At 36.2% G+C, this 25,172-nt stretch overlaps 8 protein-coding genes and 1 non-coding gene across 9 annotated transcripts; 6 read left to right on the top strand and 3 right to left on the bottom strand.

The window, feature by feature from the left end:
- Positions 1–466: 466 nt before the first annotated feature.
- Positions 467–4,690, top strand: MHP1 (Mhp1p; the record flags this gene model as incomplete). The annotated part of the gene is made up of 1 exon (XM_003669081.1): positions 467–4,690. The coding sequence occupies one exon, from the start codon at positions 467–469 to the stop codon at positions 4,688–4,690; it is 4,224 nt and encodes a 1,407-aa protein (XP_003669129.1).
- Positions 4,691–9,979: 5,289 nt separating this feature from the next.
- DNM1 (dynamin-related GTPase DNM1) lies at positions 9,980–12,256 on the top strand (the record flags this gene model as incomplete). Its single annotated transcript, XM_003669082.1, has 1 exon — positions 9,980–12,256. One exon carries the CDS (start codon positions 9,980–9,982, stop codon positions 12,254–12,256), a length of 2,277 nt encoding a protein of 758 aa, XP_003669130.1.
- Positions 12,257–12,560: 304 nt separating this feature from the next.
- On the bottom strand, positions 12,561–15,149 carry NDAI0C02280 (uncharacterized protein; the record flags this gene model as incomplete). Its single annotated transcript, XM_003669083.1, has 1 exon — positions 12,561–15,149. The coding sequence occupies one exon, from the start codon at positions 15,147–15,149 to the stop codon at positions 12,561–12,563; it is 2,589 nt and encodes an 862-aa protein (XP_003669131.1).
- A 641-nt stretch (positions 15,150–15,790) lies between these two features.
- SNX4 (Snx4p) lies at positions 15,791–17,095 on the top strand (the record flags this gene model as incomplete). Its single annotated transcript, XM_003669084.1, has 1 exon — positions 15,791–17,095. The coding sequence occupies one exon, from the start codon at positions 15,791–15,793 to the stop codon at positions 17,093–17,095; it is 1,305 nt and encodes a 434-aa protein (XP_003669132.1).
- A 128-nt stretch (positions 17,096–17,223) lies between these two features.
- Positions 17,224–18,087, bottom strand: TAD2 (tRNA(adenine34) deaminase; the record flags this gene model as incomplete). The annotated part of the gene is made up of 1 exon (XM_003669085.1): positions 17,224–18,087. The coding sequence occupies one exon, from the start codon at positions 18,085–18,087 to the stop codon at positions 17,224–17,226; it is 864 nt and encodes a 287-aa protein (XP_003669133.1).
- Positions 18,088–18,621: 534 nt separating this feature from the next.
- Positions 18,622–20,679, top strand: KAR2 (Hsp70 family ATPase KAR2; the record flags this gene model as incomplete). Its single annotated transcript, XM_003669086.1, has 1 exon — positions 18,622–20,679. The coding sequence occupies one exon, from the start codon at positions 18,622–18,624 to the stop codon at positions 20,677–20,679; it is 2,058 nt and encodes a 685-aa protein (XP_003669134.1).
- Positions 20,680–21,079: 400 nt separating this feature from the next.
- On the top strand, positions 21,080–23,374 carry HCA4 (RNA-dependent ATPase HCA4; the record flags this gene model as incomplete). The annotated part of the gene is made up of 1 exon (XM_003669087.1): positions 21,080–23,374. One exon carries the CDS (start codon positions 21,080–21,082, stop codon positions 23,372–23,374), a length of 2,295 nt encoding a protein of 764 aa, XP_003669135.1.
- A 283-nt stretch (positions 23,375–23,657) lies between these two features.
- MAD2 (spindle checkpoint protein MAD2) lies at positions 23,658–24,257 on the top strand (the record flags this gene model as incomplete). Its single annotated transcript, XM_003669088.1, has 1 exon — positions 23,658–24,257. The coding sequence occupies one exon, from the start codon at positions 23,658–23,660 to the stop codon at positions 24,255–24,257; it is 600 nt and encodes a 199-aa protein (XP_003669136.1).
- A 624-nt stretch (positions 24,258–24,881) lies between these two features.
- NDAI0Ctrna2M lies at positions 24,882–24,954 on the bottom strand. The gene has a single exon. It is a non-coding gene; the product is annotated as a tRNA-Met (tRNA).
- Positions 24,955–25,172: the final 218 nt, after the last annotated feature.

Consider the following 25,172-nt stretch of genomic DNA (forward strand, 5'->3'; position numbering starts at 1 on the left):
TCTTGCATTGCAAGTACTCTGTCGGACAGCCCAATGCAATGTGGTTTCAAACCAGAATCATTCATTCGTTAGAGTATGCATACCCATGTATGTTTGTTTCTATGTATGTACATATCTGCGCATGTACGTATCTGTGTATATGAGTATTTGAACGCGCACTACGAAAAGGAGACAACGTTTAACTGGAACTTTCTTAAACGCTGTATGCTTGTTTATCGATCCTTCTCCCTGGTTGCAATCGAAATGAAAGGGAAGAACAATAAAGCGTCGTGGACCTATCATAGACCTACCACATAATCCTGGAGATAGGTATATGAATACCAAGGCAATATCTAATTAATATTATACCAAGTATTTTCTAGCTTTGTTTCATTATTGTTACCTGCATAAGAAACCCCGTAAGGCCTTGTAACCTTAAAACATTACTCCCCATTGTTTGGAATTCCTATGGCTATAAAAGATAACAATGAACATTAAAGATACCCAGAAATTGTTCCAAGAGCACCAACGACCATCCCTAGACGTGGATTGGTTCATAAGATCCAAAAGAGCCGATACTCCCCATGTATCTCATCATGAAAACGAAACATCTATAGAAGGAACTGATCCAACATCATCAACTATTAATGTCGCAAGAGCTAATTATCAAGCAGATTCTAACAGGTTACGGAAGAGAAATTCGATTGCAACGTCTACTTTATTACATCCGTCAGAATCTGGTAATCAACAGGAGCATCACCACCATCATCATCACCATCATCGTAATGATGACGATGATCAATCAGTTACAAGCTATGGGCAACTTGGACACACTAGAAGGAAATCTGTGTCAAATGACTCAAATGGTAACAAAGCATCATTACATGATAAAATGAACTCCACGTCTTTGCCTTTAAGAAGATCAAAGTCAGTATCCATGGGCGATTCGCATTCACAAAAAATTCGTAATAGTCTATATCAAGATCATTCATCGCCTCCGAAGAAAATGGGTTTCTTCAGGAGTTTATTTTCAAAAAAACCAAGACAACTACCGAATTCTACAGCAACGGTTCCAACTACAAAACTGACAAGAGGTATATCTACGAATAATGATGAACCTTCCAACCTGTTGCATGACAAAGAAGGCAAATCTAATCGAAAAAACCCACCCATGTTCAAAGAGAACTATTCCTTAAATGAGTCAAAGGACAATCTAAATGAAGATAGAACCTTCTTATATAAATCTAAAACTCAGCCAGAACCAACAGCCAGTCCAAATTCCAGCAACATAAGTATGGAAAACGATTATGACGATAATAGTAGTGGTAGCGACAGTTATAACGAGGCGGATAATCGTCTTTCCGAATTTATAGAATATTATAAAAAGAATGGCTATTCTGTTAATACCTTCAAAGAGAAGAAAGAAGGGACTGATTATGACATGAAATCTTCCCATCTTCCAAATGCCTCGTTTACCATAGATGAAGCTACGATTCAGCCTACGAAGAAAGTCGATATAAGAGGAAGGCCGTTGCCACCTCATCCAGCTATAGCAAGGTTACCATCTGCCTTTAAGAAACGGACGAACTTTGAAGAGCAAGGTGCAAATGTATCGGAACCCGTATCGCTCGATAAGACTTATATCCCTAATAATACAGGGTCGTCCAAAAAATTTGGTGCTTTTCTCAAACGAGTGACTTCATATGGTACATCCAATCCTAGCGTGAATAATAAACCGACCATGAACCAGTCACTTCTCTCAGTACAGTCCACTGATTCAACTTGTACAACCTCATTTGATCCGTCCAATACAGTAACTGTTCCTGGTTTGGAGGGAATAAAACCTTTGAAACATGTCTCATTTGCTACAAATACATATTTCAATGATCCTCCACAACAGATTTGTAGTAAGAACCCCAGAAAGGGTGAAGTGGAAGTTAAACCAAATGGTTCTGTCATTATTCATCGATTAACTCCTGCAGAGAGAAGGAAAATCCTTGAATCTACAAGTTCAGGGATTGTCGTGGGTGGTTCAGGACAATTGAAATTGATATCTGATTTAGAAGAGCAAGAAAAGTCTTCTACAGACAAAATAACTGAAAAGTTACGCGCTGAAGGGAAGAAACCAAATGAAACTATGTTAAACAAAACTAGCAAGGACCAACTTGAAGATGAACAAGCACAGGAAGAACAAGAAGAAGATATCAAAAAAAATAGTAAGAAAAGAAGTATAGTATTGGCTGCAGCTGAGGCTGCCGCTGAAGCCAGAGCTAAGGAGACACCAAATGAATTGAGAAGAACAGTTACAAATAATGAAGAAGAGGTTACAGTTAGCTCAACTGCGTCACATCTAACGATCGATAAGCCGATGATCAGTAGGCGGTCAAATGCATCCTTATCATCAGCTTCCTTGGCCTCTCAGGAGGTTGATGATGGTGAGGGAGAAATATTCCCGTCCGTTAATATGAAGATACCACATGATATTGTTTACACGAGGTGTTGCCATTTGCGGGAAATATTACCTATCCCTGCGACTTTAAAACAATTAAAAACAGGATCAACCGATCCGATTCCATTATTGCAATTAAGGAACCCAAGACCATCTATGGTTGAAATTTGGTCATTTAGCGATTTCTTAAGTATTGCCCCTGTCTTGTGCCTTTCGTTAGATGGTGTAAGCTTAACCGTTCAAATGTTAAGGATTATTCTAAGTTCTTTGATAACAAAAGATAACTTTGAGAAATTATCGTTACGAAATACGCCACTAGACGATGAAGGATGGAAGTTACTCTGCTATTTTATTTCAAAGTCAAAATCACTAATATCCTTAGACCTAACAATGGTTCCACACATTAAAACGAATGTCCAAAAACCTTCAAAGTCCTCGCTAAAAAACAACCTTTCCAGAATGGAAAGTAACCTAGAAAATAGAACTGATAGGAATTGGGATCTACTTACGGCTGCAATTGCAATGAAAAATGGTCTTGAGGAGATCGTTATCGCAGGAGCTAAGATCCCTCTTTTTCAATTTACGAATTTTATTGACGTGGCCTGTGTTAAAACTCAGAGGCTTGGATTGGCGTATAATGATTTATCCAAGGAACAATGTGAAAATTTGGCAAAGTGGATCATCCATTCTAAGGTGACCGGGTTAGATATTGGTTTCAACGATTTGAGAGGCAAACTTTCGACATTCACCGATGCCGTCTGGGACAAAATTCAAAACAAACGTAAAGCAAACGTACTAAAATATCTATCTTTAAATGATACCTGTCTCGAAGTTGAAGAAGGTGCAACCAGTGAAACGAATGATGTTTTGCGATTGTTAAGTGTTTTATGTTATTCAGAAAACTTAAAGTTCTTAGATTTATCTAACAATCCAAAATGTTTCCCCAATTGTGTTGATACACTTATAAAATGTTTACCAGTGTTTGTTAATTTGGTGAGATTACATTTAGATTACAATGATTTAACTTCTACAACGATTGTTATGCTAGCAGAAGCGTTGCCCCTATGTTCGAGATTGAACCATGTGTCAATGTTAGGAAATGCATTAGATCTAGCGTCATGTAAGGCATTGACAGAGGCTTTTAGGAGAAGCTCTTCTCTTTTGACTTTGGATATTGATTATGCGTACATGCCAGAAAATATTAAAGAAAAAATAACTATGTACGCAATGAGAAATATTCAAAAAGAATTAGGCACAGTAGATGGAAGTGGCAAACAGACTGCCATGAATGGGTATCCATTGAAAAATTTGCAAGAAGAATTATCCGGTCTGCTTACAGAAAACACAGGTGACGAGAACCATCAAGCAGAAAATGTGGATAGATTCATCAAGAGAAGTGATAAAATTCGTACCACGATTGAAAAGGTAGTCGAAGATTTATTCAATTTAAGGGTACAGGGTCAATTAAGTTTGGAAGGCAAAGAGACTCTCATCCGATTATGTTTTATGGACAGAACTTTGGAAAAAGGTATTCGACTATTGAGGAGTAAACATAGGAGAGCAAATACAGTAGGCCAAATACCGGAAATAAAGCATGTTATTTCTACCGATTCGGAACAAAGTACTGCATCCGATGCTGTTGGTAATAATGATATCGTTCAATCAGTCTTCACATCTACAACTTTCGGGAAAAGTGGGCATAGTGCATTACTTCCATTTGGTACGGCAGAAGTAGAAAAGCCTGGTAAGTCTTCTGATGATGACGATGCTGATGAAACTATAGCTTTTAAGGAAAGTGATAATGGTACGACAAAAATAATATCTCCAGAAATCCTACAAAAGGATGCAAAAAATGAAGGACTAAAAGAGAATACGTATCTAACTGTCGATAGGGCAACTCTAGATAAGGCTGTTGACACCTTAGATAGCGACGAAATTAAGAATCTTCTTTTAAAAAATGATGCTACTGAGGTCGTTACAGTGATCGATGAATTGCATAATAGAGGTTATCATTTACACCATATATTCAAGAAGCATCCTGAAGACAAGCAGAAGGAGGCATCTAAAGATGGAGACCTTAAAACTACAGTCTTAGAAATTAACACTGGTAAAACAGCGGGCAATTCTAAGGAGATAATCCCCACAGAGGCCGTTCCTTTTAATGAATTTATGAATAACAAGGAGGAAGAGGCTATCGATGCTGCATATGATCAAGTTTTAGATAACTTACAAGAAGTAAGAGACAAACAGAAGAAAAAGTAGACCTTGAAACTAGACAAGTAAGAACCAATTTTGTTTTTGGTGACTTACTTCCATAATTGTGTTATATATTTAATCTTTTTACTAATACTATAGAAAAAAATTGCGAAAGTTGATTTTCTTCCTTCTGATTTCAAAACCTTGTTCAAGGTAATACATGTTTTCGTTCGTTTTTTCGAATTTTACTTGAAGTGGATGGAGTTTTCAACACGCTGTATGAAGGATACCTGTTTGTCTTCAACCATAGTTTGCGAACAATATGGGACCACATCTAGTATAAAAAAGTGAATATTAATTTTATCTGTAGTCTTTCGATATCTTAACATATAATATATACTATTACGCAGAACTGCCAGGAGGTGTTAGTTACACCATCACTGTCCAGAACGATCAAACACCTTTATTCTCGCAGTTCCCGGACGCGGAGTATGCCATAGGTAAGTTTATCAGCGGTGGTGTACGAAGTTCATAGTTCTTCAACCGAGATTGTAAGGTTAGACAAGAGAGACATTCGATCCTATTCTAAGACAAACTTCCGCTTTCCAGCCAGGAAAATTCTAAACAGTTCCAATTAATCAACATCTTGTTAGACCATGGTTAATGGTCTACCTGATTTAAGCTAGAGGCTCATCATTATGACTGCTGAAGGTCCGTACACCACAGCCACTTATCTTACCCACGGCGCATCTCGCCTCGAGAAAAGATGAAGATAAAAGTGTTTATACATTACAAACACATATAACTAACACTTATAGTTAGTATTGTATAATAGTAGATAATATGTATTAGATATAAGAAGGAATAATATTTACATTGACTCTCTCTATACTCGATGTCTTCCCCTATTGTTCCCAATACGTCTGTTGATATAGGCAACCTGGCTCAACATTAGGGGCCATGCTAAATACAGGTATTTAACCGTCAAACCCCAATATAATTGAAACATATTTCCTAATAAGGCTAACACAACGGCAATACTCCAACATAATATTCAGAAACGTATGCTCACACAGTCTGCTCAACACTCTAAAACATACTAAACAAATTGGTGACACAAGACGTTGTAGCTTTCTCCCTTTAGAATCTAAGCAGACAACTCCTGATATCCTCTTCACATAAGTGTGAACTATAAGATAAGATTACTAAAACCTCATAAAAAGTTCGGTTTGAACGGATACATTTTTAATATATAAATTACAAATTTACAATAATACCGTGGATAATTATAGAATATTTACCCAGATAAATTGTTGTGGAAAGTTTTATGTGAGGTGCAAGGGTGTTGATTTTGATTTTCTGCCTGCGGTAAAAGGATGTTAAAAGTGTTTTACTCTATGTGGTGTAAGGTATTAGGTGCTATTCATATGTTGTTATGAACTATTTCTGTTAGACCATGCTTAATGTGTTGAATTTAATGCACTAAACCTAACATAAATATTATAGAACTCTTCAGAAGGGTAACATTTATGGGATTTAGAGATATATATAAAGGGCAGTATCCTTTCCATAATTTTATTTATTGTATATTTTATAGTTTACATAATCAACCAAAATACTTATAAAACATTGACACTTAATTCTCAGTGTCTGATTCAACTATTAATATTCAAACCTCATCTTAACAAGATTAACCGGACATTGAGAATTCACCAGTCAATGTGCTTAATAATAATTGATTGTTTTCCTTTGTATATAACATACAGTAAATAATAATTATACATCTTATACCAGAGGGTAACGCCCTGTCTTTGAATATGTCTGGATTAGGCCAGACATCGAGTATAGAGAGAGTCAAGTTAAATATTATCCCTTAGTTTCTTATATCTAATACAAAATATATACTACTATACAACACTAACTATAAGTGTTAGTTCTAAGTGCTTATGATGAACAAACACTTTATACTCATCTCTTCTCGAGACAAAGTGCGCCGTGGGTAAGATAAGTGGCTGTGGTGTACGGACCTTCAGCAGTCATAATGATGAGCCGCTAGCTTAAATCAGGTAGACCATTAACCATGGTCTAACAGAACGTGAATCTAATTGTTACATAATAAATATAACTTTGTCATTCTTGTAAGATCACCTTTTAACGATATATTTACTTCTTTTTCCTCTCTACAAAGTGCCTTCCTACTATTTGTATGCCTATTCCCGTTGTTATGAAGTTATTCATTTGGAAGATAAGTTTGGAGGGTCCCGAATACTTTATTCATTGGTTCATATGTAGGAGAATTACTTCCCAATAAGAAGTAAGAGTAAAGTTGCTTCCGTCAGGACTGATAGTAAGGGATAATTGGTTAAGATTAAATAAGTCCTTCCATACTCGAGTTATCCCACAGCGGCGGGCTGTTCCTCACGAACGGTACCATAATGGTCCCCTTGAACATGCTCATTGTATTATACAGAAATAGCTCGTTGTTCGTTAATTGATGTTCCTGTCTCTCCAAAGTTGTGGACTGAAAGAGTCCCATGTGCCGCTTATCTAATCAGGCGCGGTCATAGTCCTAATAACAAGAATTTCATTCCATGGTGCCCTTATTATGATTTTTCTGAGAAAGCAATTGGTGTCCAGTACCTTTTTTTATTAGGCTGCTCTGCCTATCTCACAGCACCTTCACCTCCTTGTATCACTAACGTGACCCCGGCAATTACTAATGATAATATTGCTGGTAGCGCTTCAAATCATCGAGGGTTATCGTATCTTTCAACCACGGCCCAAAGATATTTCTCACTTCTCAACTCCTTTTTAATGAAAACATTTTTCCTTTTTACTACCAGCAACCTCTCTCATGACCTCCCAACGAGCACTACCAATAGAGAACTTCAATAACCCTCTTCTAGGACAGCTATTGTTGCTTCTGAAACATGAAGCCAATGTCCCTCGTATTCCTTACCTAAAGCAGGTTATTTTCCAAGAACTCTATTCTATAAAAGATTCAAGACCTATTACTAATTCTTACGAATAGCCTGCCACTAGGATCGTTTCCGATCCTGTCACATCAATTATGATTGATTACATTGACAAAACTGCTGAGATGTCTGTTATTAATGGGCCTGAACTCAGTAACCTTTCCAACATCATGGATAGAGAAGATTTTATTATCTTCCCTACCCTGTGACGAACATTGCAGAATAGCAAAGTATCATTATTCAACTGGTCTTTGTTGCCAATACTGTTAAACCTTTATATATACTTGGTTCCAACTCAAACATTCAATAAGAGACATCTCCTCAAAGAATTACGTAATGTCTCACCCATGTTGTTTAACAAATATGAGCTGTGAAAATGAGGCCTGAAGTTATTAGCCTAGTCATGATATAAAACGCTTAGTTTCCATACATGAGAAACGGTATACACTGTTAGACTATGATATTAATACCCTATGATATGTTATGTGTTAGCTATCGAGACAAGAAAAAATCATATTCATTGGCTCACTTTTAGTCATTCTCCTCCCCTATTATCCCCAATATCTCGTTGCTGTAAGCGGCCTAATCAATCCCTTAGCATTAAAATATAACTATTCATGCTGAATCAGTATTCATGATATATTTAGTCTCAATGTAGGAACAAGGAGATCCCCAAAATGAAGGATAATTAGGGTGTCCAAGGTTCAATACTTGTAAATATAATTCTGTTCGGTGCTACAAAGTCCTTAATTCTGAACTCCTATTGGAAAGCTTCCGCTCCACATACATCGCTTACAGTTGCTGCCACACAATGTCGCATAACTCTAGTATCTAGACAGTCGGTAAATGGAATTAAAATGCTTCGACGTAGAAGAAATCGCCCCATAGTGATGAGTTTCGAATCAATGACAGCCTGAATTCATGGTTACGACGGGTAACAGAAAAAGGCGTTTCTAGGTAAAAATGTTTTCACTATATAGGAAGAGAATCATATTAAGAAACTATGTCATTAATAGAAAGAACGTTTCTTAATATCTAACTTAGCTTATATTATATTTATAAAGCAAGTAATTCAACCAGATTAAACCTACGTGTCTGTAAAGTTTGTTATGTCCGTAGAAAATAATACCGAACAGATATCCATAATGTGAAGTTGATGAAAATGTTCGCACAGCGTTTTCTGATAAAGAAGCTACAAGTGAAAGTTTCCTATGTAGTGCATACTAAATATATAAACAATTTGTATTTAAAAATAAACTAATCATAAAGACTTGATAAAATACAAAGATAACAATTTGGCATAGACGAAGAACTTTTTGTTACGTAAAACCTGCACCAAAAATAAGGATATTGTGATTATTAGATATGTACTTGAGGTACAACTGTTAATAGATGTTTATAGATCACATATATTATAATTACCGAGAGGACAGTTGCAGTTAGAGGATGACTTGTCCTTAAGTAAAAATAGGTACCAGATATCATTCGATGGAATTCCACAAGCGAGCAAGTTTCTCGACAATGAATTGTATTCTGGCATGGTGGCCCTGCTAGGGTAACATTCTAACCCAATGTGACTGGCCAGGTCTCTCTACATAGTACTCAACATAATACGAAAACATACTATAAACTTGTCGTTGACTGTTCCATTTGGTAGAGTCTGTCCATCGAACCGTATCTATTTCTTATAGGTTACTTCTTGGGCTGCAAGTTCCAAAAATATACGAGAGATGGGAAAGTCTACTTTGCAAAGTGACGACGCCCATTTCAATCTCAGCATTAGTAAACCCTCTAACAATTCTCTTAGAAAAGGGACACTTTAGAGTTGCTACGTACCTCCTTGAATCAAATGTTGAAAATTCAAGAATTAGCTTGGAGGCAAATACTTGAACCGTGGATGGTTCCTTTCGATGTTTGTCCCTCCTTCCAATACCTGACTTATTTAAAGGTGATTCGATTAATGTACCGCAAATAAATCAACAATTCCACCATTTAAACAAAAAACTTTTTCAGGACATGAACAATAGCAACTAATCTATTTCAAGTTTTGTATATTTTTTTATTTGTATAAATACGTACCTCATTTCTTATAGGAGTTTTCGAATATGTGTCGTCAAAAGGCAAAGTCCGACACATAGAAAACAAAACTCTGATTGGCTTTCTTTAATAAAATTTGAAAAAGACGCTTCTACGCGAACTAATCTTCAGTTCATATAAACGTGAATATTTATATACACCATAGGCAAAACAGGTAAATAAGTACATACCCCATTATAGAACGGTTTTCTCTTCCAAACTTTCTACCTGCTAAAGAAATATAGTACCTCGAACTATACCATTTGAAAGCAAATTAGAAGCAGACGCCACCCTTATAAGCACGATGGCCAGTTTGGAAGATTTGATCCCAACAGTTAATAAGCTTCAAGATGTTATGTATGCATCAGGCATTGACACCGTGGATTTACCGATTTTAGCAGTAGTGGGATCACAATCGTCAGGAAAATCTTCGATAATTGAAACGTTAGTTGGGCGAGACTTTTTGCCAAGAGGGACTGGTATAGTTACTAGAAGACCACTTATTTTACAACTTATTAATATTCCAGAAGGATCCGATCATGCCACCGATGGATCAAACAGTACATTTGAGAGCAAAAAGGAAGTGAATGCCGTCCTGACTGAAACTGTTCCAGATGCCAACCCTTTAGTGGAATCTACTGAAAAGCAAATCTTTAATGAATGGGGAGAATTTTTGCATGTACCGAATCGCAAATTTTACGATTTTAACGAAATTAAAAGAGAAATTGAAAACGAGACTGCCAGATTGGCGGGAAAAAATAAAGGTATCAGTAAGTCACCAATAAATCTAAAAATCTTTTCCCCACATGTTCTTAATTTGACATTAGTTGATTTACCAGGGATAACGAAAGTTCCTATTGGGGAACAACCGCCAGATATCGAGAAACAAATTAAGAATTTGATCTTAGATTATGTTGCTACACCAAACTGTATCATTTTGGCAGTGTCTCCTGCCAATGTTGATTTAGTAAACTCAGAGTCACTAAAATTGGCAAAAGAAGTCGATCCACATGGCAAACGAACCATCGGTGTAGTTACGAAACTGGATCTAATGGACTCAGGGACCAATGCTTTAGAGATCTTATCAGGAAAGATGTATCCACTAAAACTTGGATTCGTAGGGATTGTAAATCGTTCTCAACAAGATATCCAGTTAAACAAAAGCGTTAAAGAGGCACTGGATAACGAAGAGCAATATTTTAGGAGACATCCAATATATAGGACGATTTCTAATAGATGCGGGACGAGATACTTAGCTAAGTTATTGAATAGAATATTAATGAATCACATTAAGGATAAGCTACCTGATATCAAAACGAAATTAAATGCACTGGTTACTCAAACAGAACAAGAATTATTGGGGTATGGCGGTGGCGTAAGAGGAACGAAAGAAAATCGATCTGGCCTTATCTTGGAACTCATGAACAAATTTTCAACGAACTTCATTTCGTCAATCGAAGGGAACTCTTCAAATATCAATACTAAAGAATTATGCGGAGGGGCGAGGATCTATTATATTTACAATAATATTTTTGGAAAGTCTTTAAAATCACTCGATCCAACAACCAATTTAACCGTTCAAGATATTAGAACCGCCATCAGGAACTCGACTGGGCCTAGGGCCACCCTATTTGTACCAGAACTTGCATTCGATTTACTTGTGAGACCTCAAGTAGATCTTTTATTGGGACCTTCTCAAAGATGCGTTGACCTTGTTTATGAAGAGTTAATGAAGATATTACATTCATGTGGATCATCGGAATTAGCTAGGTACCCTCGCTTGAAAAGTATGCTCATCGATGTTGTTGTCGAACTCTTAAAGGAAAGAGTAGATCCAACGCGTCAATATGTAGAGAGTTTAATTGCTATTCACAAAGCCTATATTAATACCAATCATCCAAATTTTTTAAAAGCTACCGATGCATTTCCTGATATTGTGAAAACCCACAGAGAAAGAAAGACTCGCAAAGAAAAAATTGAAAAAGAACGCTTTAATTCCAATTCCAATTCCAATTCTAAGAAAAGAAATAATGATCCTACCGCAGATTTAGATATATCAAGTACCGACAGTTCTGATGAAGATGAATCGGATGATGCTAGAGGCGTTAAGACTACGAGGGATTCCAAAGACTCTTTTTTAAATTATATCTTCGGGAAAGATCTTAATAATGGAACTTCACAAGATACTCTTTCCAGGAGCTTTGGTGCTAATAATAACAAGCCAGAAATTATGTTTAATAATTTACAAATTGATGATTATGAAGACGATAGCTACAATCTAGAATCAAATTTGACTGACAGGGAAGAGTTAGAGTGCGAGTTGATCAGAAGATTAATCATATCGTATTTCGATATTATCCGCGAAATGATCCAAGATCAAATTCCTAAGGCGATAATGTTCTTTCTTGTCAACTATTGTAAAGAAACAGTACAAAATAGGTTAGTTACGAAGCTGTATAAGGAGTCGATGCTAGAAGAACTATTAGTTGAAGACCAAGCAATCGCACAAGAGAGGGCTAATTGTGAACGGCTGCTCGAAACGTATAAAAACGCATCGTCCTTAGTCAATAATATATTGTAGATAACCGTACCTTAATTAACTTTTATGCATAATTTTATTACTATGAATACCCCTTTCAGAAAATAATTAATCCAGTTTCCTATAAAATATATACTCATTATTTAACATGGATATAGATGTGTAGACGAATTAAAATATAGACTAATTCGTCAACGGGTTCATAGAATAAGACCAGCGAGATTGATTGTGAGCCCACGGCACTGCAATATAATGGGTAATTGGTTACGTAGTTTTAGGTACACTCCAATATTGTGTAACCTGATCGTATTTCCCCTCATAGGTTTCTGCCATACCTTATCTCGCATCAGCATCTATTCAAGTGAGGTGATGATCCAACCCCAATGGGTTTCCTTTTAGAATTTGGAGAATACGAATCATCGAACCTTGGGGATAGTGAGGGTGTACCGTGAGTACTACCGTAGTTTGATGTCAAAGTTTGTTCGTTTGTTGGAAGTGGCGGATATTGGCTATTATCATCTATTTGACTAGTTTCTTTCGTCTTATTAATGGGAAGGACTAAGATGAAGCAAAGAAGTGAAGTAAAAAGTGCTCCCAACAGAACGCCTATACCGATAGCTACTCCAGGGAGCTTTAAGTAGTACCTTTCTTTTTGAAGCCAATTTAATGAAATTGGACGGTCTATCAGAAAAACACACGAACTATTTTTTACTGTACTGCATCCTTTTTTTAATATTCTTACTTCTTTATTACTTCCACTATCTACATGTAAAAACAAGTTATTTTTGGATACTTCGTTACAAGATAAGCCATAACCAGATAATGTACTTATCTTACCTTTACAGCCCAATAAATTAACTGTAGAATTACCAGTCACGATATGTAATTTGAGAAACTCCTTTAACGATGTAAAATTCAGATTTATTCCTTCTCGTATCAGAGACGCCTGCGTCGGTACTAATAAGGAATAGGATTCATTATATGCGAAAATGGAAGAAAATTCCTGGAAGTTCTCTAGAAACTCCAAAAATTCTGGGACACCTGCAGTTTTAATCAAATCTTTCAATGTTATAAACAAATCCTTGGGGAAGTTTATATCTCTTAAAGGGTGTATGACACCTTGATCAAAAATTATGTCAGAATTCTTCTCGACTGAAATCGGATCCTTCATAGTACTAAGCATGAATTCTGTGGCAATATCACTATCATATGAATCCTCTTCAGTTGATATTAAAACTTCATTACCTAGTAAATTAGTTGTTTGCTTTCCATGCAGGGAATTAACTGTATAATATAAACCATTAATAATCAAATTTTTCATGGAGATGTTGGCAGCTGTTAGATTGGACTCTAAATAATTAAAAATGAGGTCTTGCTCAGTCCATGCATCAAAACACGGCAGAAATATGGTATAACCTTTATAATTTGGGGCTAGTGTCAAAAGATCCAGTTGTTTCAATAATTCTATGGACCTAGAACAATGATAAAGGGGAGGAAGGGATAAGAGGAAATCCCCCGGAAGTGCAATATCCTTACTTATGGTGTAAATTAGTGAGCTACCAATTTTATACGGTTTCGTGTTCAATATTTTTATTTTGTTGTTAATGAAGTAACCCTCATTAGTCTTGCTAATCTTTAACTTTTGACATTTTCCGCCTAACCTTTTGTTAGATGAACAAAATGAGGAATCTATGAGGTACCTATTTGCGTTCGAGGAAAAAGCACTTGTCGCTAATGCTTCGTTTTCTTCTAGCCATAATTGTTCCTTTACAAAGTGATAAAGAATTGTTGATTTTGTAAAACCAATATCATCATTGAGTGATGGTTCCGGAACGAAAATAGTTATATTCTCAAGACTACTCTCATCTTGAATAAGATGTTGTAGCTTTCTAAAATAAATTTCTTCGACGAATTTGGAATTATTTAATCCATGGAGATACTTTTCAGCATCAAATTGTACAACATCGACAATGGCATCTATATCTATAAATCCATGTGCTATACCGTTGACGAAGATCTCATTAGTTAATATTGATGGTGATGAATGGTTCACAGTGATTTTTCTAGAATGATCGCAATTTTCCAAAACTAGTGTAACATTATTAAGATTTGTGCGAAGAGTATTATGCAAGTTAGAACCACCAGTCACATCTTTAAGTATGATAGATTGAAGGAAATTTAAAGCATCTCGGTCCCATTTGTCTTGAATTTTTCTATCTAAACCTTTTTTCTGGCTAAAATTATCTATTAGATAATTCGCCTCAATTTGATTATAAAACTTACGAATATTTGAATTAGAAGGGAGTAAGAATGTATTATTCTGGACGATATCTTCCAAATTCTCGAATTTGCTTGCAAACTTTTCGATCCACGTGAACTCATTATTATATTTAGGATTTTCTTGTAGATAAGTCAATAATGCTTTAATGGGTGGTGGTGTCGAAATTAGGCCAGATATACCTTGAATGTATGCATTCTGGAAATTCGGTTTTAGATCAGGTTCAGTAATCCGAATATTATTGACCGTTGGGGTTCTATGAGTCTTGTTAATGCTATCAATTATAAATGGGAACTTAACATATTGATTTATTATCGTCATGCTTTCCTTTCGCACAGAAAGATTTAATGTAAGATTATGCAACAAATAATTTTCTAGATCGAATTGATTCTCGCCCAGGATGGATCCTTCATCGTTAACAATGAATGCTGAATTTACAGGTGCAAACAAAGTAAAATTTTGCAATTCATTCAAGTATGGGACATATCCTTTTCTTTGGACCAATCTTAAAAATGTGGAAAACTGTACGTCATTGGATAGGATATCAACCACAGTTTCAAATGGGAATTTATTATCATCATCGATATTGCTAGTCCTGACAAATGTGAGTAAAAATAAGATAATGAAACGAAGATTGCTCTTCCAATGGGGATTCATCTATTATGCTTTTTCTTTGAAGGAGTAGACGGACCAAATGTCATATATACCTATAATGACTTGTTGTAGTTAGCTCGATGGTTATATCTCTCGATAACATTTTTAATAACATAAAATCAGTTACTATTGTTCTCTTAGATTTCTGAGTAATTTAAGGGCCACTTTCCCGTTTCGAGACCCACAGAAGCTTTTTGGCGGGACGTCTATCAATGTGTAAAAACAGTGTTTTTACCCTATTTCACAGGTAAAATAGCCCTCATATATAATTTTGGAGGTCAAAATGACCGGAGGAATTGTTTTAAGGTGAAATTTAGACCGATAGAATCTTCAATATGCACACATTAAAATATAAAGGGGTGCCCGAAAACCCTATATCAGAAAGTAATTGTTTAAGATGGAGTATACGCAACGTTAAAGGATAATTGATCAGGTAGGCCTGAACAAACAATTCTAAAGAATGATTACTTGGTTCACTTTAGCTGGGCCATTGAATATCATACTCTAAGGAGCATGCAAGAAGATTATTATACCGTAATTATTTTCAAGTCAAAAGACACGTAACAAACGGTATTGATTTAAATTTAACGAGAGCTTGGTATCAACATAAACATAAACTATAATTGGACGAACACTACCACAATATGCCTAAAATTACGACACATGATAGAGAGCATGACACTTCAACTGCCGGTAGCACTAAGCATGGTCGTGAGAAGGAATTCTCCATGGATAACAATGACGGATATACAACTCAAATAATAGTCTCAGATCCACAGAAACATGCAAATGACCCAAATTCGTCAACAGCCTATGTCACTTACCAAATTTCAACGAAAACTAATAACCCATCATATCATAAGAACCATGGAAGTGCAACTACAACAGACATAATCGTAGTGCATAGAAGGTATAGTGATCTGGTTCTTCTTCATGATATCTTGTCAAATGATAATCCCACACGCATCATCCCACCTTTACCAGATAAGAAGGTTTTCCAATATATTGCAGGTGATCGATTTAGTCAAAGGTTTACTCAAAAGAGGTGTCATAGTTTACAAAATTTTTTGAAAAGAGTTTCTACTCATCCCATTTTGTCTAAGGCAAGCATATTTGAACAGTTTTTAGTGAGTAATGAATGGGAAGCCTATAGAAGAAGTCTATCAGGCAATTTACAAACTAATAAAGAGGAAGTTAGTGATACTATTATGAATGCATTTAAAACGGTTCATAATCAAAGTGAGGAGTTTATTGAAATTAAAGAGAAAAGTGATAAATTAGATCACACAATCTCTAAGTTATCTAAAAATTTCCACAAAGTGGTTAGAAAAAATGATTCCATCGCCGATGATTATAGTAAATTAAGTCAAAGTTTACAAGATTTGAATGAAGTAGTGTCTAATGAAGATGAGATGTTGGCAAATAAGTTGAGGATCTTTAATGAAGGGATAAAACAAATATCATATGGTCTTAGTGACTTGAATAAGTATCTTGATTATGAGTATACGGTAGATCTCAAGGATTTAGAGCATTATATTGATAGTTTGCATCAATCGTTGAAGCTCAAGGATCAAAAACAAATCGATTATGAACAGTTAAGTGAATTTTTAACAAAATCTATCAAGGAGAAAAACAATCTAATATCAGGAACCGGGGGAGGAAATTATTTTACAACGAAATTGGAAGCCTTGGCGGGTGTTAATCAAGAAGCATCACGCCGTGAGAAGATAGTTAAGCTGGAAACTAAGATTACTACGTTAACAGGAGAATTAGACAACGCGAAGAAAGTTGCTGACGGTTTCGAACAAGAAACGTTAAAGGAAGTAGATTTATTTGAAAAAGTTAAATCAAAAGAATTAAAAGAATCTCTTGGTAGTTTGGCCGATCATCATATTCAATTTTATGAAAAGATGGTTGAAACATGGACAAAAGTGGATAAAAGCCTTTGAACGTCATGGATGAGCATGATTATTCACCACCTGAGCAGTTACTTTCCCTTGACCTTCAGAAAACAAATTATATATATATATCTATTTATATTGTCTATCTATCTATTTTTTAAAATATGGAAGAAAAACTAAACTGTTTCTAATTTGCTTTTCTTCCTTTGAATCATATTGAATGATTGACATTTTTCGTTTAGATCTTCTACGATGTCATCCCACGGGGTTTCAATCAAACTCCAATCAATATCGTCATTGAAGGACATCAAATCGGAATTATTTTCATAGTGAATTGACTGTGCGCTTCCAAATTCTTGAATGAAAGTTTCCCTATCGATATAGGTGGACCATATAAGGTCAGGAAACGTTTCCTTATCAAGGTTTCTTTCAGCTTTATTTCTCGGAGTTACGGCACTTTTATTTTCCCTTACGTAGAAATATCTCAGCAACATAATTGCTTCTTTCCTAAGTATACCTGGGATTGCTTCATAGGATGCACTTTCTGCCTTTGGCAAAGAGGGAGCATTCAAAAGCGCTTTATCTTTATTAATATGAAGCACAGTACCGTTTCCCCCGAATCTTTCATTTGCACAACCGAATACCACTTTTTTGATGTTCAGTTGTTTCAAAGCAGATGCGCACATGATGCATGGTTCCACTGTGACATATAAGACAACATCTTTGAAAAAATCCATTAAATGATGTGGACCAACCAAATTTTTTATTTGTTCTATCCCCATGAATTCTGCATGAGCTACCCCAGTCAAAGAATGATTCGTAGCATTCAACCCATACGCAATGACGCTATTTGTTGGCTCGTGAATAAAGATGCAAGCGACCGGGGTCTCATTATGATCCAAGGCATATCTAGCCAACTTGATTGCGAGCTTCATACGTTCATAGTGCAGGTATCCCATTACTATGTGGGCATCTTTCCTCGATATAAGCAAAGAGGAAGAGGAAGAGGAAGAGGAAGAAGGAGTATCGAGTGTCATCATAACCAATCTTTTTCCTGCACTTCAATATTCTGATAGGCTGGGCCATATCCTTCTACTGCACAAACATTTAATGGGACGTATTATCTTACACTCATCCATCGTAATCGAGGGCTCTGGGCGGCTATTTCCCCCAGATTTCCCAAATTTTTTCTTAAACGAATTTACACTTTCAAGTTTTCTTATTTCGTAAGAGAGACATTACCCTCCCGTGGTTGGAGGGGTGGGGAGGTCTTCGAAGGCGGATGAAAACTCCACCTGGAATGTTCCAGAAAAATTGAACGACACTGTTGTGAATGAGACGGAGTGGAACAATCTGAACAACGTGTCCCCAAAGGTGAGTTCGCGTATTGCAGACTGCATATATTGTACGTACATATGGACGGTCCCATTTTTTGTTTAACTATTTATACACATACACCTTTTCTATTGATATATCGTCATTCATACCAACTCATCTCCAATAGATTCATTGTCCATTTCTCGACTAACTAATTAGTTTATTACATTATCATAGATCCAAACCCCACTTAAATCATGATATTGAATAGATCTAACAAATGGTTAGTTCCTCTAACAGCTATCATATACACTTTGTTTTTGGTCATATTGCCGTTGCATGGTTCCTCTAAATCTTCCAACATTTTGGTAAGAGGTGGTGCCACAGATGAAGTTGAAAATTACGGTACCGTCATCGGTATCGATTTAGGTACTACATACTCTTGTGTGGCGGTTATGAAAAATGGTAAGACTGAAATTTTAGCAAATGAACAAGGTAATAGAATTACTCCATCTTACGTAGCATTCACTGATGACGAAAGATTAATTGGTGACGCGGCAAAGAATCAAATCGCCTCTAATCCAACTAACACCATCTTCGACATCAAGAGATTAATCGGGTTGAAATATAATGATAGATCAGTACAAAAGGATTTAAAACATTTACCATTTAGCGTCATTAATAAAGACGGTAAACCTGCCGTAGAAGTCACTGTGAAAGGTGAAGCAAAAACTTTCACCCCGGAAGAAATTTCTGGTATGATCTTAGGTAAGATGAAACAGATCGCTGAAGATTATTTAGGTAATAAAGTTACTCACGCAGTCGTTACTGTCCCAGCTTATTTCAATGATGCTCAAAGACAAGCCACTAAGGATGCTGGTACTATTGCTGGTTTGAATGTCTTAAGGATCGTTAATGAACCAACTGCCGCAGCTATTGCCTATGGTCTGGATAAGGATGAAAGTGAACATCAAATTATTGTTTATGACTTGGGTGGTGGAACTTTCGATGTCTCTTTATTATCTATTGAAAACGGTGTCTTTGAAGTTCAAGCTACCTCCGGTGATACTCATTTAGGTGGTGAAGATTTCGATTATAAGATTGTTCGTCAATTAATTAAGGCTTTCAAGAAGAAGCATGGTATCGACGTCTCAGATAATAATAAAGCCTTGGCCAAATTAAAGAGGGAAGCTGAAAAGGCTAAACGTTCCTTATCAAGTCAAATGTCTACCCGTATCGAAATCGATTCATTCGTTGACGGTATCGATTTAAGTGAAACTTTGACAAGAGCAAAATTCGAAGAATTGAATTTAGATCTATTTAAGAAAACTTTGAAGCCAGTTGAAAAAGTCTTACAAGACTCAGGGTTATCTAAGAAAGATATTGATGATATTGTCTTAGTTGGTGGTTCCACAAGAATTCCAAAGGTTCAACAATTATTGGAATCATATTTCGATGGAAAAAAGGCCTCTAAGGGTATCAATCCTGATGAAGCTGTCGCTTATGGTGCTGCTGTTCAAGCAGGTGTTCTATCTGGTGAAGAAGGTGTAGAAGATATTGTTTTATTGGATGTTAATGCATTGACTTTAGGTATTGAAACCAGTGGTGGTGTCATGACTCCATTAATCAAGAGAAACACTGCTATTCCAACGAAGAAATCTCAAATCTTTTCCACGGCAGTTGATAACCAACCAACTGTCATGATCCAAGTTTTCGAAGGTGAAAGGGCAATGTCGAAAGATAATAACTTATTAGGTAAATTTGAATTGACTGGTATCCCACCAGCGCCAAGAGGTGTCCCACAAATTGAAGTCACTTTTGCATTAGACGCTAATGGTATCTTGAAAGTTTCAGCTACCGATAAGGGTACTGGTAAATCTGAATCAATCACAATTACAAACGATAAGGGTAGATTATCTCAAGATGATATCGAAAGAATGGTTGAAGAAGCCGAAAAGTTTGCCTCTGAAGATGCCGCTGTTAAAGCAAAGATTGAATCAAGAAATAAATTGGAAAACTACGCCCACTCTATTAAGAACCAAGTTAACGGTGAATTGGGAGAAAAATTAGAAGAAGACGATAAAGAAACTCTATTAGACGCAGCCAATGACACTATTGAATGGTTAGAAGATAACTTTGATTCTGCAACTGCAGAAGATTTCGATGAAAAATTTGAAGCTTTATCTAAGGTTGCATACCCAATCACTTCTAAACTATATGGTAATCCAGAAGGTGCAGGGCCAAGTGGTGATGCATACGAAGAAGACGAAGATGAGGATGAAGATGATGATTACTTCGAACACGATGAATTGTAAGAAGGTTCTGTATTTCGTCTATTCAAGGTTCTTGTCCGCCGTTTCATTCATATTTGCATTTTTATTAATAAACTATATATATCTGTCCATATCAACTGTATATGTAGATCGCTTCTCGAAAATATAAATTATAAAATTATAAAAAACAGTAAGATAAAGTGAAAGAAATAACGGTTTGCGTTATAATTCTGTTTCCACATTACTCCATTATGCGCCTAAAGAATCTTAAAAAATTGATCGCTGCCCACGCCACCAATTTTTTTTTCTCGAAGCTCATCGCAAAAAAATTAAAATTTGATTGTATATAGAGAAAAATCTTAGCCAAATTATAAGACTTGAATGCAACTAATTCCAACAGACTATAGGAAAACTTTCCAAGGACAAATTATTACATTAAGAAATGGCCAAAAAGCAGCGATTAACAACTTCTCAACGTAAAGATTTACGTAAAAAGGAAGATGAATACCTTGAAAACTTGAATAAGAAAATTGAAGAGTATGATCCCAATACTTCCAAAACTATACTTTTCAAAGATTTACCTCTCAGTCCTCCTACATTGAAGGGTTTGAACGGGGCTGCCTTTCTTAAGCTAACGGATATCCAACGAGAATCTATACCAATTTCTCTTAAAGGGTATGACGTTCTAGGTTCAGCAAAAACAGGTTCTGGTAAGACATTAGCATTTTTGATTCCCATACTTGAAAAATTGTACCGTGAAAAATGGACGGAATTTGATGGCTTAGGCGCTTTGGTTATATCCCCTACCAGAGAACTAGCAATGCAAATTTACGAAGTTTTACTTAAGATTGGTACGTATACTTCCTTATCAGCTGGTCTAGTCATTGGTGGTAAAGACGTTAAATTCGAATCAGAAAGACTTTCGAAAATAAATATTCTGATCGGAACACCAGGAAGAATTCTGCAACATTTAGATCAAGCTATAGCATTAAATACATCAAATTTACAAATGTTAGTCTTAGATGAGGCTGATCGATGCCTAGATATGGGGTTCAAAAAAACATTGGATGCAATTGTTAGTAACTTGCCCGCTTCTAGACAAACTTTATTATTTTCAGCGACCCAATCGCAATCTCTCGGTGATTTGGCTCGATTATCATTAACGGATTATAAAACAGTCGGAACAATGGATCCGTCAAAGGATAAGACCGATGAAGGAGCAGCTACCCCCAAGACCTTGGAACAGTCATATGTGGAAACAGAGTTGGCTGATAAGTTAGATATACTGTACAGTTTCATTAAATCCCATTTGAAACATAAAATGATTGTTTTCTTATCTAGTTCTAAGCAAGTCCATTTTGTATACGAAACATTTAGAAAATTGCAACCTGGTATCTCTTTGATGCACCTCCATGGGAGACAGAAACAAAAGGCTAGAACTGAGACTTTGGACAAGTTTAGTCGTGCTCAACAAGTATGTTTGTTTGCGACAGACGTCGTTGCAAGAGGTATTGATTTTCCATCAGTTGATTGGGTCATCCAGGTGGATTGCCCTGAAGATGCAGATACATACATCCATAGAGTAGGAAGGGCAGCTCGTTACGGTAAAAAAGGGAAGTCTCTTATAATGTTGACGCCCCAGGAATGTGAACCATTTTTGAAAAGACTAGCGTCAAAGAAAATAAAATTAGGGAAGCTGACAATTAAGCAAGCTAAGAAGAAATCAATCAAACCACAATTGCAATCCCTATTATTTAAAGATCCAGAATTGAAATATTTAGGCCAAAAAGCTTTTATCTCCTACGTGAGATCAATATATATCCAAAAAGACAAAGAAGTTTTTAATTTTGAGTCATTAGCCACTGAAGCATTCGCAAACTCATTGGGTCTCCCAGGTGCACCAAAGATCAAGATTAAAGGTATGAAGGCAATTGATCGTGCTAAAGAACTGAAAAATACCCCAAGACAGCTACTTGCTTTGCAACAAGCAAACGACGAAGGTGAAATAGTTAAAGATAAAACCAAGGCAGTACGAACCAAATACGATAAGATGTTCGAACGTAAAAATCAAACGATCTTAAGTGAGCATTATTTGAATATTACGCAATCGCAAGCTGCAGCCGATGAAGATGAGGATTTCATGACAGTCAAACGTCAAGATCATCAACTTAACGAAGAAGAGTTGCCTGCTTTAACAGTTCCGACATCAAATAGAGGGCAAAAGAAGGCACTATCGAAAAAAGCTTCTTTATCAACAAAAGGGAATGCAACAAAACTTGTCTTTGACGATGATGGAGAAGCTCATCCAGTTTATGAATTAGAAGGAGAAGAAGATTTCCAAAAGAAGGGCTCTGCAGAGGCCCAGAAAAAGGATTTCTTAAGCAAGGAATCTGATGTAATGGCTGAAGTAGATACAGGGGATAAACAAGTAGCAAAGGAGAAGCGTCAAGAAAAGAAAAGAAAGAGATTGGAACTTATGCGAAGGGAAATGGAAATGTCTCTTGAAGAAGAAGAAGCTAGTAGTGGTGAAGATGTAGCTAATGCATATGTTGGTACAGGGAACTTAAGTGACGATATGGAGGATGAAGAAGAAGGAAATAATACAAGGAAAAGGGCCAGGTTCTCGACCGCGACAGAAGAGACAACCCATGAAAGTGATGCCGGTATACTTGAACTTGAAGAACCAGAGACTCTTGAAGATCTAGAATCCTTGACTTCGAGATTAATTCAAAACTAGTTAGTTATGTGATGGCAACGTTATATACTTCTATGTATTTTAGTAAGGAGGAATTATAGATTTTGTATTATTTGTTGTACCTGTATATCGTCATAAAATCCATGGCTTTCAAAATTATTCAATAGGTTGGTTCAAAAACACGGGCTTTAAAAAAATCATTATATAAAAATAAAAACATAGCTCTTCGGAAATCCAAATCTGCATAGAGGATCCAAAAGATCAGACCTAGCTAAGACACAAATCAGAACATAACTCCGTTATCCAAAAGTTCAACCAAGTCATTATGTCAAAAGCAATTCCTCTAAAGGGATCTACGAGGGTAATCACCGAGTTCTTTGAATACAGTATTAATTCGATACTTTATCAGCGTGGTGTTTACCCAGCTGACGATTTTTCACCTGCCAAGAAGTATGGTTTGACGTTACTTAAGACCCATGATGATGAACTTAAGAGTTACATCCGTAAAATTTTGCTTCAAGTACATAAGTGGCTCCTAGGAGGCAAGTGTAATAAGCTAGTTCTATGCATTGTTGATAAAGATGAGGGAGAGGTAGTGGAAAGGTGGGCCTTTGAAATCTCTCATTTGAGTCAAACAGATGATTCTGAGGATATCAAAGACGAGGCGAACACTAAGACAGAAACGCAAAACCAAATACGAGGCTTGATTAGACAGATTACAGCAAGTGTCACCTTCCTTCCTGAGCTGACCAAGGAAGGTAGTTATACATTTAATGTTTTGGCATACACTGACGCCTATGCCAAAGTTCCGCTAGAATGGGCGGATTCCGAAAGTAAAGAAATAGTAGATGGGGAAATCGTACAACTAAAAGAATTTTTAACTGAAGATCATAAAGTTAGTGCTCAAGTCAGTTATAAAACTTGACCTTGACCTCATGGTATAGTTCATCTATTGATAATTGCTAAACCACAATCATGAGAGTTTTATGTGAAATGTCCTAGTGTTCATGAAAGGAAAAGCTGGTGAATATCACTGCAATTTTTGGTATAGTATGCGCATTTTTGCTTCTTGAAACCTAAAAGCATTCCGAATATATACGATAATGGTTCATTGATTAACAAATAATTAATTATGTGTCATGATAAACTCTCTATTTACATTATTTCTTAAAATTATGTAGTTGAAGTCATGAAATCTGTAATATAATAGGAATTATACCGTGACACAAAGTGTTCTAAATTGATAGTATATTTATTACTTGACTTTTTTTCTTATTTAAACAAATTTAAAAGAAGACGAACTTTTAGATATATCCTCTAAAAGTTCCTCTTGTTATATATTCATGAATTATTCCTCTCCGCTGCTCTCGACTGGCTCTGCCGCCACGTCTCGTACACTAATAACCCGTAGGAAAACCTTTCTTCTCTTTTCTTTTTCTTCTCTTTTGTGTCGTTTCTTATTATCGGTCATAAAAATATATCACAAATTCCACGCCCGCCAGTCCTCCACATTATTTGCTGAAAATGATAGTTGTGGGAAGAAAAAAATTGCTCCAGGGGAGGTTCGAACTCTCGACCTTCAGATTATGAGACTGACGCTCTTCCTACTGAGCTACTGAAGCACAAGTACGGTTTATTTGGTATTGTGAAATCACTACTTTAGGTCAAACTCGATTAACCCGCTATCCGATATCAATAACCGGATTTCCCCTACCATTGCATCTCGGTATACGAGTGCCGCATCCGATATAGAATAACTAACTTGAAACATGAACTAACTTGAACTAACTTGAAACATGAACTAACTTGAAACATGATGCACACCCAATCACAATACATA

The sequence above is a fragment of the Naumovozyma dairenensis genome, chromosome 3, assembly GCF_000227115.2.
Source record: "Naumovozyma dairenensis CBS 421 chromosome 3, complete genome".
NCBI lineage: Eukaryota > Fungi > Ascomycota > Saccharomycetes > Saccharomycetales > Saccharomycetaceae > Naumovozyma > Naumovozyma dairenensis.